The following is a 13137-nucleotide window of genomic DNA, read 5'->3' on the forward strand; positions in this document are numbered from 1 at the left end:
GTTAACTAATAGGGCAAAGGGTTAATAACTTCAATACATAAAACATCCAGATCACTTCTAAGATAACACCCAAGATCTCAGGACTTAGGAGGAAGAGAATGTGAGTACACATTCACAGAAGAAAAAATATCATGGAAGATGTCAAACCTCACCAGTAAATAGATTAGTGCACATGAAAATGAGATTCAATTTTTCACCTCCCTATTGATAAGACTAAGTGTTTGAGAGGATGAAATGCAGTGATCAGTACTCTCATACCTAGGCTGTTAGAATTTTACACTGCTCTGGCCTTCTTAGAAAGTCTGGCAGTATGTATCAAGAGCCAAAAATATTCATATGCTTTAATCTACTAATTCAGAATTTTAAAACTTCTGATCAGAAAGTATTTCAAAATGGTAAGTAAAAGTCAGTAAAGATTTAGTCACAGACATGAATATATCAGCCAAAATAGTCTACTTCCATCTCTGTTGTTGTTTAAATTTTTTATTGTCTATTCTATTACAGTTGTCCCAATTGTTTTCCCTTTTGCCCCCCCCACCCAGCCCACCCCTCTCTCTCACATCACTCTGCTCTCCATTGTCCATGTCCATGAGTCATTCATACATGTTCCTTGACTAAGTCCCTTCTTCACCATTCCCCCACTCTCCTTGCCTCATACTGCTATCATTCTCTTCTATGTTTCCATGTCTCTGGCTCTTTTTTTCTTGTTAGTTTATTTTGTTCATTAGATTCCAGTTTTAAGTGAGATCATTTGGTATTTGTCTTTCGCCGACTGGCTTATTTCATTAAGCATAATAGTCTCCAGTACAATCCATGCTGTTGCAAAGGGTAGGAGTTCCTTCTTTCTTTCTGCTGCTTAATATTCCATTGTGTTGTAAATTCACCACAGTTTTTTAGTTCACTCATCCACTGATGGGCCTTTAGGCTGTTACCAGTACTTGGCTATTGTAAATAGCACTGCTGTTAACATAGGTGTGCATATATTCTTTTGAATTGGTGTTTCAAAATTCTTGGGTTATGTTCCCAACAGTGGAATCACTGGGTCATAAGGCAGCTCCATTTTTTATTTTTTGAGGAAATTCCATACTGTTTTCCACAGTGGCTGCACCAGTCTGCATTCCCACCAACAGTGCACTAGCATCCCCTTTTCTCCGCATCCTCGTCAGCACTTGTTGTTTGTTGATTTATTGATGACGGCCATTCTGACTGGTGTGAGGTGGTATCTCATTTTGGTTTTAATTTGCATCTCTCTGATGGCTAGTGATGTTGAACATCATTTCATATGTCTGTGGGCCATCTGTATGTCCTCCTTGGAGAAGTATCTATTCAGGTCCTTTGTCCATTTTTTAATTGGATTGCTTATCTTCCTGGTGTTGAGCCGTATGAGTTCTTTAAATATTTTGGAGCTTAAACCCTGTCCACTGTACCATTGGCAAATATGTTTTCCCATACAGTTGGTTCCCTTTTCATTTTGATGATGGCTTATTTATCTGTGCAGAAACATTTTAATTTGATGTAGTCCCATTTGTTTATTTTTTCCTTTATTTTTCTTCCCTAGGAGATATATCAGCAAAAATATTGCTATGTGGGATGTCTGAAATTTTACTGCCTATGTTTTCCACTATGACTTTTATGATATCATGACTTATATTTAATTCTTTTATCCATTTTGAGTTTATTCTGGTGTATAGTGTGAATTGGTGGTCTAGTTTCTTTTTTTGCATGTAACAGTCCAGTTCTCCCAACACCATTTACTGAAGAAACTGTCTTTACTCCATTGTATGATCATGCCCTACTTCCAACTATTTATGCAGTGGAATATTGTGCAGCTGTGAATGTAAATATTTTATGGTGTAAAAATGTTAGGATTGTGATAGGCTTAATGAAACGATACAGCTGATTATTAAAATGATTTTAATGTACAAACTACATAGTTCTGAAGGAATTGTGCCTATATTCAATAGTAGATACATTTTTTTCTATTTTTTTCTTTACTTTTTAGTCTTTATTTTTATAGTTAGGAGTCTTTCGATCACAGATGACAGAAAATCAATCCCCTACAAGAACAAAAAAGTGGAGGGGGTGGGATTTATTGGTTCCTGTAACTGAAAATCCCAGTCCGAGGTCTGGCTTTACTCCAGGATAGATGCTACAGTCTGTTCTGGCAAGGGCTGTGTTTTGTTCTGTCCTCGTTCTGTGTCCAGCATGGTAGTGTGCGGCACCCTCCCTTACGGCTGCAGCATTCCAGATCTCACATCTCACCAAAGCCATGCCAGGTATCTTTTAGCAGCTCCCTCTAACGGACGCTTCTCTTTGCTGTGGGCATGAGGAGTTTTCTCCTCGCACCTCAATACCTCTTAGTAGGTTAGTTTTCAATCCTTGAATCAGTTGTCAAGGCCAGTAGGATGAGGTACGTATTAGTCTCAAAGGAATGAGGATCTGCCACTGGGGCCCAGGGCAGGGAGGGCAATCTAGCCCAAACCACAGGACTGGAAAGAAAGAGGTGACTCCCCCAAACGCAAAGTCCAGGTCCTTTTCTGAGACTAGAAACTGATCCAGGGCAGCAAAAGCAACTCTTGTTCACTACAGGGTGCTTTCAAATTTTCTATGATGAGCATATACTAAAAGTTATAAGAAAAGTTTATTAAAGTTATAGTAAGAAAAGATATGTAAGAATCTTGAGGAAGGAGAATGAAAAGCTTTCCTTCCTTCTGTGAGGAAATATTGAACCTGCCAAGTGTCCTCAAGACATAGGGAAACATGAAGTTGGTAAAAGCTCTGGAGTGAATTAGAATTCATTTCAGAAACTACGTGGGAGACAGCACCACGGAGAGGTTAGCGCGTCTTCCAAGTCCTTGAGTATCTCAGTCCTTCACTTACTAGTTTCTTCATTTGGGGCAAATCACTTAATCTGTGTGGCTCTATTTCCTCATCTGTAAGAGATCTAATATGACCTACCTCACTGGGCTATAGATATACGTGTGCAGAGTGAATAGTAAGCATTTCAAGAATCTTAACTATTATAATTAATAACTTTAAAAATTATTATGGATAATTTTTAAAAATACATACTATTTAAATGGTCCGTATGCGTTGTGCTGAGAGAGAAATACACATTTCTCAGCCTTGTCTAAAATTCGCCTGTACTCCACACATTTTTTTAAAAATGTTTTTCCTTTCACAAGTGTTAAACCTTAACTGTTAAGGAAAGGAGATAAGAGAGATTAGAGGAGGAAGTATAATGCTTTCTCTACAATCCATGACTTAAAAGGTAAGAAAAAACATCTTGTTAACACTTTAGTTGCCATAATCATTGCTTACATTGATTACCTTAATCATTGATTACATTCCATGTGATCAATATATGGAAAGTATTATAACATTAGCTATGGGCTTAATGTTCTAAGTGTTTGTACTTAGAGCAACTCACTGAGTTCTCACAACAACCCTGTAAGTCAGTTGCTGTTATTATCCCCCCATTGTATGGGTGAGGAAGTTGAAGCCCCCAAGGCTTAGATAACTTGTACAAGGCCCCACAGCCAGTGGCAGAGCAGGGGTTCCAGTGCAGGAGTCTCTGCTTGTAAGCCCTCCCTTGACGGCTCTCCAAGGTGAAAACAAGCCTCCTTCTGTTTCTATAAACAACGTGAGGAGATTTGTTTGGTCCTGAAATTCACATTCTTTGTAGTTTTCCTGTCTCTTGGGCACACAAGCAGTCAGACACATTGAGTACATGTTTGTGGAGTATGTCCAAGAGGCAGATGTAGGGCAAACACTTTTAAAATGGGACCTTTAATGTGCATTGTTCAGTGGCAGAGAAAACCTGCCTGGTGAGGAAGTGAAATCCTACCAACCACATGCAAACTATTGCCTCAGACACCCCTGCTGGCACGGCGTCTGTGCGGTCAAAAATACAATGGATTAGTGAAATGAATTTTGTGTAAATGCAAGTTATGAATAACTGCCAATTTAAGGTCTTAACATACGAATATGAAAAGTGGTGTGAAGCTTTTATAAGCAGAGACCTGCTGCCATTTCCAGGAGTTACCTCGAGGTATCTGTGCAGCTTCTGAACGCTGGTCTTGTTCTGCGTCTCCCTTGGTACAGTAACTAAGACAAAAGCTAGCACTTGCTGACCCCTGAGCCAGTGATAGGTTCTCTGTTGGAAGGACATACCCCCTTAATGAAGCAAAAAAACACTAATTCATAACCTAAATAATTCCATAATTGTAGAAGCATGTTTTCTCTGGTCCTGCTATCATAGACTTTCTTTCTACCAGAACATGCTACCAGTTATTCCATTTTTTTCCCCATCTGAAGATGTGTTCTCTCTCTTCTCTTGTTTTTTCTTTATTGTGTAACATTCATCTTAGTTGTCTTACAAGTAATTAATATTTTTCCACAGCAGTATAAATTTTATTTTTTTCTTTGTTTTTATTGTTGACACTATTACAGATGTCCCCCCCCTTCTCTCTGGCCATCACCACACTGTTGTCTGTGTCTATGGGTTATGCACATATGTTCTTTGAAGACCTTTTATTAGAGCAGTTTTACATTCACAGACTCCCTATATTCCATTCCCCTCACCACCGACACAAAGCTTCTCCTGCTGTTATCATCTTACTCTAGTGGACGCACACCCCCTTGTGACTTCCGCCTTCCTTTTCCTTTCTTTGGCATTTAACGTGCTTGATTTCTGCCTCTCTTATGGCAGTTATGTGAGATTTAATGCCACTTCACCCATGCACCTGTCCATTTAAAGCATGGGGCCAGTTTTTCAGTGTAAAAACATGATGACTGGTGAGTCTCATGCTGCTGTGTTCCTTGTCTTTTCAGATCCTACTGATCATTGCTTCGGTGATTGGGATCATCGTCTACAGACTCTCATCATTCATTGTCTTTTCTTCAAAACTTCCCACGAACTTGAATGGAACAGACCCAATCCAGAAGTACCTGACTCCACACCTAGCTACGTCCGTCACGGCTTCCCTCATTAGCTTTGTCATCATCATGATTCTGAACACCATCTATGAAAAAGTGGCGATCATGATCACTAATTTTGGTAAGTTCCTACCATAGCTTATGTCATTTCTAGGACATTTTAGAACCTGATAAAGCTGGAGACTGTATCTTTTACGCATTTCAATTCTACTATGTTACAATTGTTAGAAAATTTTAAGGGTAAATGTATTTCCTCTAGCCTATCTGGGAAATGAATTATCTACAGCTTTCCATTAGCAAAGGACAAAGCAAAGACAGTCATTATAATATCCAAGCCTTGTATAAACAGATCAGTGCTGAATAATATTTTCAATTACATTACATAATGTACCCTATTGTTGAAAGTAAATACTCTCTTTATTGCAAATAAGTGAAATAGGGTCATGGTACTAGTGGCAAATATGTTCCTCCATTGTGGAGAGGACAAGCAGTCAAGGCTCTTACATGTCTTCCCCCATTCTGTTCATATTAATAGAGCTCCATTCTCATCAGCTCTGGCTTCTGTAATAAATATTTCTTCTCTCTGGCTTGTATCCCAGGCAGCTGCTTTGTAGCCAAAGAAGTGCTTCCCACATGCTACTTATGCCTGGGTTATTCTCTGAATGGCCTGCCCAGTGGTCATGTTCTGAGAATGATGAGCCCAATGTACATTCTAAACTAGGAGGAGAATGACCTGTTTGGTCTTCCCCAAATGCTGCTTGCAAGTTGCCCCTTGTTTGTTTTCCTCAACATCTGCCCTAAAAAAGACAAAAGAATATTATTCTTGCCCATTGGATAACATTGTGCTTGTAAATTTTAAGGAACAGTTGAATATTTTTTGCCATGTGGGGTAGTATTTATGGGGGAGAAGCTCTTATAACAATGTGTAAACTTGAATTAACATAGTACCTATATTAAGGAGCTCAAAACAGCTTAAATGGAAACAGTGTGAATTGCATTTTTTAAACATTTTAACTTATGTATCCGTGTCTTTGATTAGGGTCTCAGAGCTATTCACAATTTGTAAAACTTAATTTTCTTTGCTTTAACTAAAGAACTCCCAAGGACCCAGACTGATTATGAGAACAGCCTAACCATGAAGATGTTCTTATTCCAGTTTGTCAACTACTACTCTTCGTGTTTCTACATCGCATTTTTTAAGGGCAAATTTGTCGGTTATCCCGGAGATCCAGTTTATTGGCTGGGAGGATACAGAAATGAAGAGGTATGAGTACAGAATTGTATTCTCTTGACAACTTAAGCTGCTTCGCATTTTCTCTCAGTTGCCCAGTGAACAGTTTCTTCATTGTACTTTCTTAGATTTTTTTTTTTTTTAGCCTAAAGAGAATATCAGATAAATTAAAATTAATGATTATGTTTCATGTCAGAGCCATCTAAAATTTTAAATGAGATTTTCATCTTACTATTCCAGTGTGACCCAGGTGGCTGTCTCCTTGAACTGACAACACAGCTGATAATAATCATGGGAGGAAAAGCAATCTGGAATAACATACAAGAGGTGTTAGTTCCGTGAGTATTAAGTTGTATAGTCTGGGAGATAGGGCAGGGGGTATCACAGCCCATTCCTCCAAGTCATTTGCCTATATGCTGACCTAAGGTGGAGTAGATTCTATGGTTATGAAAGGTCTCCAAAAAAGATGGTCCATCCAACAATGTAAACAGGGCTGTGTGTACACCTTCATTTTCAAGTAAACCCATGGCTACAAATTACAGTAACCTGAACCTGGCCTTCTGATATTTCTACTCCTGGTCTAAAATATTTAAGCAGCATTGGAATTATCTTTCCCCTGTTTAAAAACTGGGAATGCTAAGTGTTAGCCAACTGCGAGAGTGACTCACGTTCTCCTCACTGCATCTCCTCTGTGTAGAGGTGCCAGCTTCCTTCTAACTCTCTTCATACAAAATTCTAGCATAGCAAAGAACCATTAGTTACTCTTGCTACTCTATACTATACCCATCCCAAAAATACCTAAGAAGGGAGAGAAAAAACCTTATAAGTCAGCAGCTGTGTTCAGGCCATTTAAATATGTCAAAAGGAGCATAGTGAAATGAATTCCACCATCAACGTACCTTTTTCCACCTCAGCCCCCCTCGGGGTCCTTGGTTAGGGTGCTGGGAGTGAGTGAAGCAGCGTACCTGGCAGTGTGGTTCAGGTTCCGGTGGGCTCCCTCCCGCCTAGATCAGCATATGGTGTTCAATAGGCACCCTGAGCACCAGGTGACTGAATGAGTGACTCATAGGCTTCAAATCCAGAACATTAGTAAATTAATAGACTTGTTTGTTGGACTCAGACAACAGGCTCAGAGGTCTCTGGCCTTCCTAGCCTCATCTAGCATTTGAGACATTCCTGGGAATTTTATTCTGTGCGTACTTGACAAAAGGCTAGTACCATTTCGGCATTAAGCAACTCATGCTGGAGAAATTTTTACGGCAAAATGTTAAAATAATTAAAGTCAAATTTCCAAAATACCAATAGCATTATCCTTTGGTCAAAATGTAGGTAATAGATCTCTGTAATTTTCTTCCTTTATGTGTTTTCTGTGTTTTCCACAATGGATATGCACTACTTACAAGAAAAGTGTTATCTTGAAAAGGGATATTTTATATGATTTGGCTAGAAAATGAACCAGAGACCTACAGTAAGAGAACCCTCACAACTAGCCATGCTCGCTTTTTAAATTCAGGAACAGTAAACTCAGGAATGAAATAGATCCAAGCAGTAAAGGATGCTTGTGTTTAAAATTAGCACGTGGAAGTACTGTAGAATTTCTAACAGAAATTGTAATTATCTGCAGTATGTGGACTAAGTATGATAATGAAGATACAAAGAGAAAACAAGGTAGAAAGTACTTCACGCCATGCTTTACACCTAATAAGGACTTAGTAAAGGGCAACTTATTACGATGCTGCTATGTTAATGTGCGTGGTAAATTGCTAAGAAAATTATTTTGTAACCCTCACTTGAGGGAGGGAGCATTTGGCCTTGGCCAGGAGAAGTGTTTGGTGTCTGTATTTTTAAAAACTTCTCTAGGCAATTCTCATGTGCAGTCAAGATTAATGTCCCTGCACTAGAATCATAACCCAGTAGAAAACCCAAAAGACCAAGAACAATGATAGATTGACTACGACCTAAGATTTCCCTCTGCAGAAAGACTGAGCGAGAGGCTTAGAGTCTCTAGCTCAGGCAGGAAAGCTGTTCAGAAGGACTTCCATATGACCTGTTATGGGTCAGGGAAGGCAGTACAGTACAAGAGGGAGGCTCCAGTGGCTGCCAGCATGGAAGTTTCCCCCTCAATCCCAAATGTGGTGGATGGGGGGCCCCAATAGGAAAAGGCCTGCTTCTCAGGCCGTGGAGAGAGGACTCAGCAAGAGCCTGAGGCTGGAGGTGTGATGCAGAGCAAAAATAAACCAGTCATCTCGAGTTTGGAGATCATGAAGGGTGATAGACATGTGAGGTCCTCGATGCCACCTGCAACACAAGACCCCTGTAATATCTGCAAAACTGCGGATTCCCAAACTCAACTGATTACAGAGCTTTGGGTTGAAGCTCAGGAAGTAGCACCAGGAACTGGCATTCTGTGTCGTCGTTAAGTCCGGAGTAAGATGCACCAATACAGATGGCACTGTGTCCCCGAGCCAAGATTCTAAATAACAGGCCTGATTGGTCAAAAAATAAATAATAGCCTCATGCAGTGGGTTTTAATGTGTCAGGAAGTGTGCTAAAGGCTTTACCTGGTTTGAATCATTTAATCCTGACAGCAACCGTGGGCAGTGCAGGTTTTATCACCCCATTTTATTTGAAGTTGACCGAAGTCAAATAGTGAATAAGCACTGAAGTGTGAATTCAGATTCAAGGGGTGTCTGAGTCCATATCCCCTCCGATTTCCACAGCCTCCTGCTATGTCCCTAATGTCACAGCAGAGACAGAAGTGGGAGGACAGAGTGTGAAGCCAGCAGCATGTTCTGTTCAGAGAAACCTCCCCTTAGTAAAGCTTGGGGGGTGGTCAGTGTGAAGCTGGTGCTGCGATCAGTCGCAGTGGGAAGCCCAGCACGGAGAGCTAGTCGTGTGGGACACTGGGTGCCTGCACGCGTACAGTGTATACAGCTGTCTGTGCAGTAGACTGAAACCTCTCTCCAAAGTCACAGTCCATACAAATGTGTTGTTTAATCAGCCAGCGTTCGGTCAGATGGTTATGTCTGTAGTTGAAGTTGTTTGTTGTTGTGGTGCCCCTTCTGATGAACTCCACAAGGAAACCACAAGCCACTGCTGCTCTAGGGAACAACGGCTCTCTCTGCCACAGGTGCACACCTCACGTCACTGCCACCTCAGATGTCTTCTCTGGACAAATTGCCATAAAAATGGGGGAAGCATTTATCAGGGCCACAAGGCTTTGAGAAAGACAAAGACATAACACAGAAGAAAAGACAATGGCCAGTATCCAGTAGTGGGCAGAGCCAGGGGCCGCCGGCTGAGGCTGTCTTTGCTCCTAGGTCTGCACGATGGTTTTGAGAACATGTACCATGTCTCTGGTCCTTGATCTATTCAGCTTAGAGTAGGGTCTTAGAGCTGGTTTATCTAATGCCAAACTATGTCACCTTTCTCTCATTGTCCCTCAATGGTCCCCAAGTCCCTCAAAGTAAAAAACGCCCAAATCTTCATGATGGTCTCTTAACATCCCCTGCTTGCCCCTTTGCCTTCTTAATATCTCTTTTCAAATGCCCCTCTCAGAGAGGCCTCTCCTGCCACCATCTCCGCAGCACTTAGCACCAGCACACATACCATGTCTTTATTTTCTCTGGCAAGACAATTTGGAATAATAGCATGGAAATGAGAAAAAATAAAGTTAGTCAAATGAGGGGAAATATCTTTTGAAAACTAAACTGCCCACATGAAAGGGAGCTAAGAGGAAAAAGTAGCAGTTACAATTTTGACAAACAGAGGTACATAGTACCATTTTTCAAAATATTTTGGGGCAGGGGGCCAGAAGTAAACAATTTAGTGTGAAAATACAAAATGAATTTATCAGGAAGATTATTCAACTTGAGCTATCACTAAATACTTTTATGACCTTGGTCTGATCATGTTCTTATTTATAATTTGCTCTTTTTGGCAGCTGGGTCAAGAATCTCATTGGACGCTATTGCACGGCTTCGGGCTCAGAAAAGATAATCCCACGATGGGAGCAGGACTACCATCTGCAACTCATGGGCAGACTGGGATTATTTTATGAATATCTTGAAATGAGTAAGTCATAAGTGAAATTGTAAATGGTATAAATTATATTGGAGCACCTTTGGGGTCCCAAAAGTCATGATTATCAAGCCAAATAATTATTTAGCATATTGAAATGGGGTATTCTTGTCCCCACTAGATAACATTATACAATCAGGCTTTCAAATAAGGTGACTGTATGTGTTTGTCAGTGTTTATGTTGTACAAAGCTAAAGATTTATTATTGATGAAATGGAATAGTCATTGAGGTGTTACATTGTCACCATTAATTCTCAGAGCATTCTAACCATGTTGTCTGAGAATGAACTCAGAACTATTATTAGATGTGATTCAGCTTGGGCTGGCATCCATGCAGACACAGCTTTTGGCCAGTGTACTTGTGAACCGAGTCGGGTAAGCGAGGAGGAGCATGTTGCTTCTTGTCACAGGGGTGATCACAGGGCCCTCCGCCTTTCACACCTGCCTTTGACAGCGTATCTCTTTCTTCTGGCCAGTGGTTTCTGCATGGTTCCTTGAGTGACCTCATGACTAATCACTGGCTTGAATTCAGAACCATTTTGCTGGACAGGAATTAAGATTTAGCACAGGTCACCTCCTTCTTGATGATCTTTGTTCATTTGTGGAGTGTTTTCATGGGCTCTGTTCAGTTGAACTTGATTTTGAGCTCTCAGTTGTCTTTAAATAGATGTATCTCAAAATAGATTTCCATGGGAAACACCATCTTTTCTATTACGCATGACTTGCTTATGTCTAAAAGAAGGCTAACAATGTGCATGTTTTGTATCTGTGCCCTTTCAGCTGACCATTGCATTGAATTACAGTTTTTTTAAGCTTGGCAGAGTAGAAAAGGGAGGCACAACATTTTGGTTGACAGACCTTGCATTTATGCAAAGGGGTTCGTGTGTTTGCAGAGACACCCCTTTGTGTTTCTTGTTTACAAGACTGCAGAGAGAGAGGGCAGCTTTTATTAAATCACATTATATATAAAATAATTGCTCCTAAAAATATACATTATACATGGAAACACATCTGCTTCCTTAGGTGACTGAAAGTTTCATCTTGTAGCTTCTTCAGTAAACAGTGCTTTGCAGCCTGGAGTCTGATTTGAGCTTCCTTTTTGCTTGTGTTATGTTTTGTGACCAAGTTCGACTAACAGTGTAGCTGCCGTGCATAATGCAGAAGCTGTACTTACTCTGTGTATTTTCAGAAGGCCTTTCAAGACAATCACCTCTTTTTCTAAAATGGAGCTATTATCAGCATTAGTAATAGCATTCTGGGCAGAATATCATTTGTTATTTTGGCACCAAAAAAACTTGGAGAAAAAGGTATTTTCCTATAGCTGATTAGTCAAAACAATGACATTAAGAGGAAAAGTGGTTGTGTTTTAGGGAGAAGTTGATCTGACTTTTAGAGTTTCCTAGTCTCATTAAAATAATTTCCAACTAAATAATTCGTCCTCACCGTACCTTATAAGAAAAGATGGACTAACAAATGTTATAGACAGATCTTTATAAATTTATTAAATTATTTTCCTATTATCCAAATAGTACCCAATGAAGCCAAAAAATCAGTCAATTTCTAAGAGTAGGCAGTCTGTTATTCTGTATCAATCCCAGAGTGAAATCTTTCTTTTTTTTGTTCTTCTAGTTTGTGGGAGATAGAATTTCCAAGTGCCTTTTGAATTATTTTTGTTTTTCTGAAATAAATATAGGGTGTCTTTGGGGGTGGTCTCACCACCACAGTTTCTCCTCTCTTTCCACTTTCATTACGATACCACCGTCTACCTTTTTAATTATGAAGAGAAACATCTTCTGACAAACAACCCTGGCACTCCCCCGCCCCTTGCTTAGGCCCTGCTCCTGGCCACCCGCTCTGTTCCCCTCTGGCAGAAATACCTCTTTCTTCTTTTTTATTTGGGGAATTCCTGCCAGGCCTCAGTAGTAACCCTCAAGTTTTCAAGCAGAATAGCTGCTCTTTTTGCGAGGCATTCACTCAACTTCTGTGTTGGTGGTATGCAGTTTTGTGCGTGCCTGTCTCCTGGGCTAGACGGCTCCTGTTGGGAGGAGCTAGCGACATCTTTGCATCTTTCAGTCCTCAGCTGGAGCACCGCTGCCTGGACCTCATCCTCGTAAATATTTATTTAATTGACTTCAGCTAGGAGTTTCAACACACACGTACCACTGTGAGTTGAATTTACATTAAGATTGCCCCAGCCACTCCCACGAAGTTCTGTATGGCATATGTTTTGTGGGGAGAACTTTTGAATGAAATTTCTTTTTCTTTTATTTAGCAAATTGCCCACCAGCCTTTGAGATTGTCAGAGAAATCCTGGGGTGTTAACCAAAGTTGCCTCCCCAAACGTGTGGTTCTGACTTCTGAAATCTCAGACATGGGATTAATAATAAGAGAAATAGGCTGTCAGTCATAAGATAGCATTTTGTACATAGAGCACAGCACTGCACAGAGACCAGTGTCTCCAGAACTTGGCGATGCCTTCCCAGTGGGCACAAGCCAGACATGAAATGCAGGGAAGTGATGAAGTGGGCCCTGTTCAACCTCACCTTCCTCCATCCCTAAGTTAATTTTTAAAAATTTATTAAAACAATGAACTCCATATATTATTTTCTGCCTTTAATTTCCTCTAATTAACATATCAACTGTTCTTTGCTATCTCCTTGCACCACCCCCTTTCTGTTCCTCTCTCCCCAGGGCTACACCTCCCCCCGCCCACACACACACACACACACACACACACACACACACACACACACACACACACATTCTCTCTCTTCCGGACGCAGGCCTGTCGTCCCCCCCACCCTCATCTGTGCTGTTCCCATCCAGCACCTGCACTGATGTTTCCTTGTCCTTGCAGGATGAACTTTCCAAAATGGAAAAAGCACTAG

General features: G+C 40.6%; 1 protein-coding gene across 2 annotated transcripts in view; it reads left to right on the plus strand.

Annotated features, from left to right (window-relative positions):
• ANO6 (anoctamin 6) overlaps positions 1-13137 on the plus strand; it is a 187129-nt gene that overhangs the window by 157657 nt on the left and 16335 nt on the right. For both annotated transcript variants that reach the window (XM_090273038.1, XM_090273039.1), the window contains exons 13-16: positions 4834-5059; positions 6033-6202; positions 6410-6507; positions 10113-10243. In XM_090273038.1, coding sequence (XP_090129164.1) covers positions 4834-5059; positions 6033-6202; positions 6410-6507; positions 10113-10243 — 625 coding nt within the window. The remainder of the gene's footprint in view (positions 1-4833; positions 5060-6032; positions 6203-6409; positions 6508-10112; positions 10244-13137) is intronic.

The sequence above is a fragment of the Furipterus horrens genome, unplaced genomic scaffold (genome assembly GCF_987537825.1).
Source record: "Furipterus horrens unplaced genomic scaffold, mFurHor1.1.pri manual_scaffold_4, whole genome shotgun sequence".
NCBI classification, from domain to species: domain Eukaryota; kingdom Metazoa; phylum Chordata; class Mammalia; order Chiroptera; family Furipteridae; genus Furipterus; species Furipterus horrens.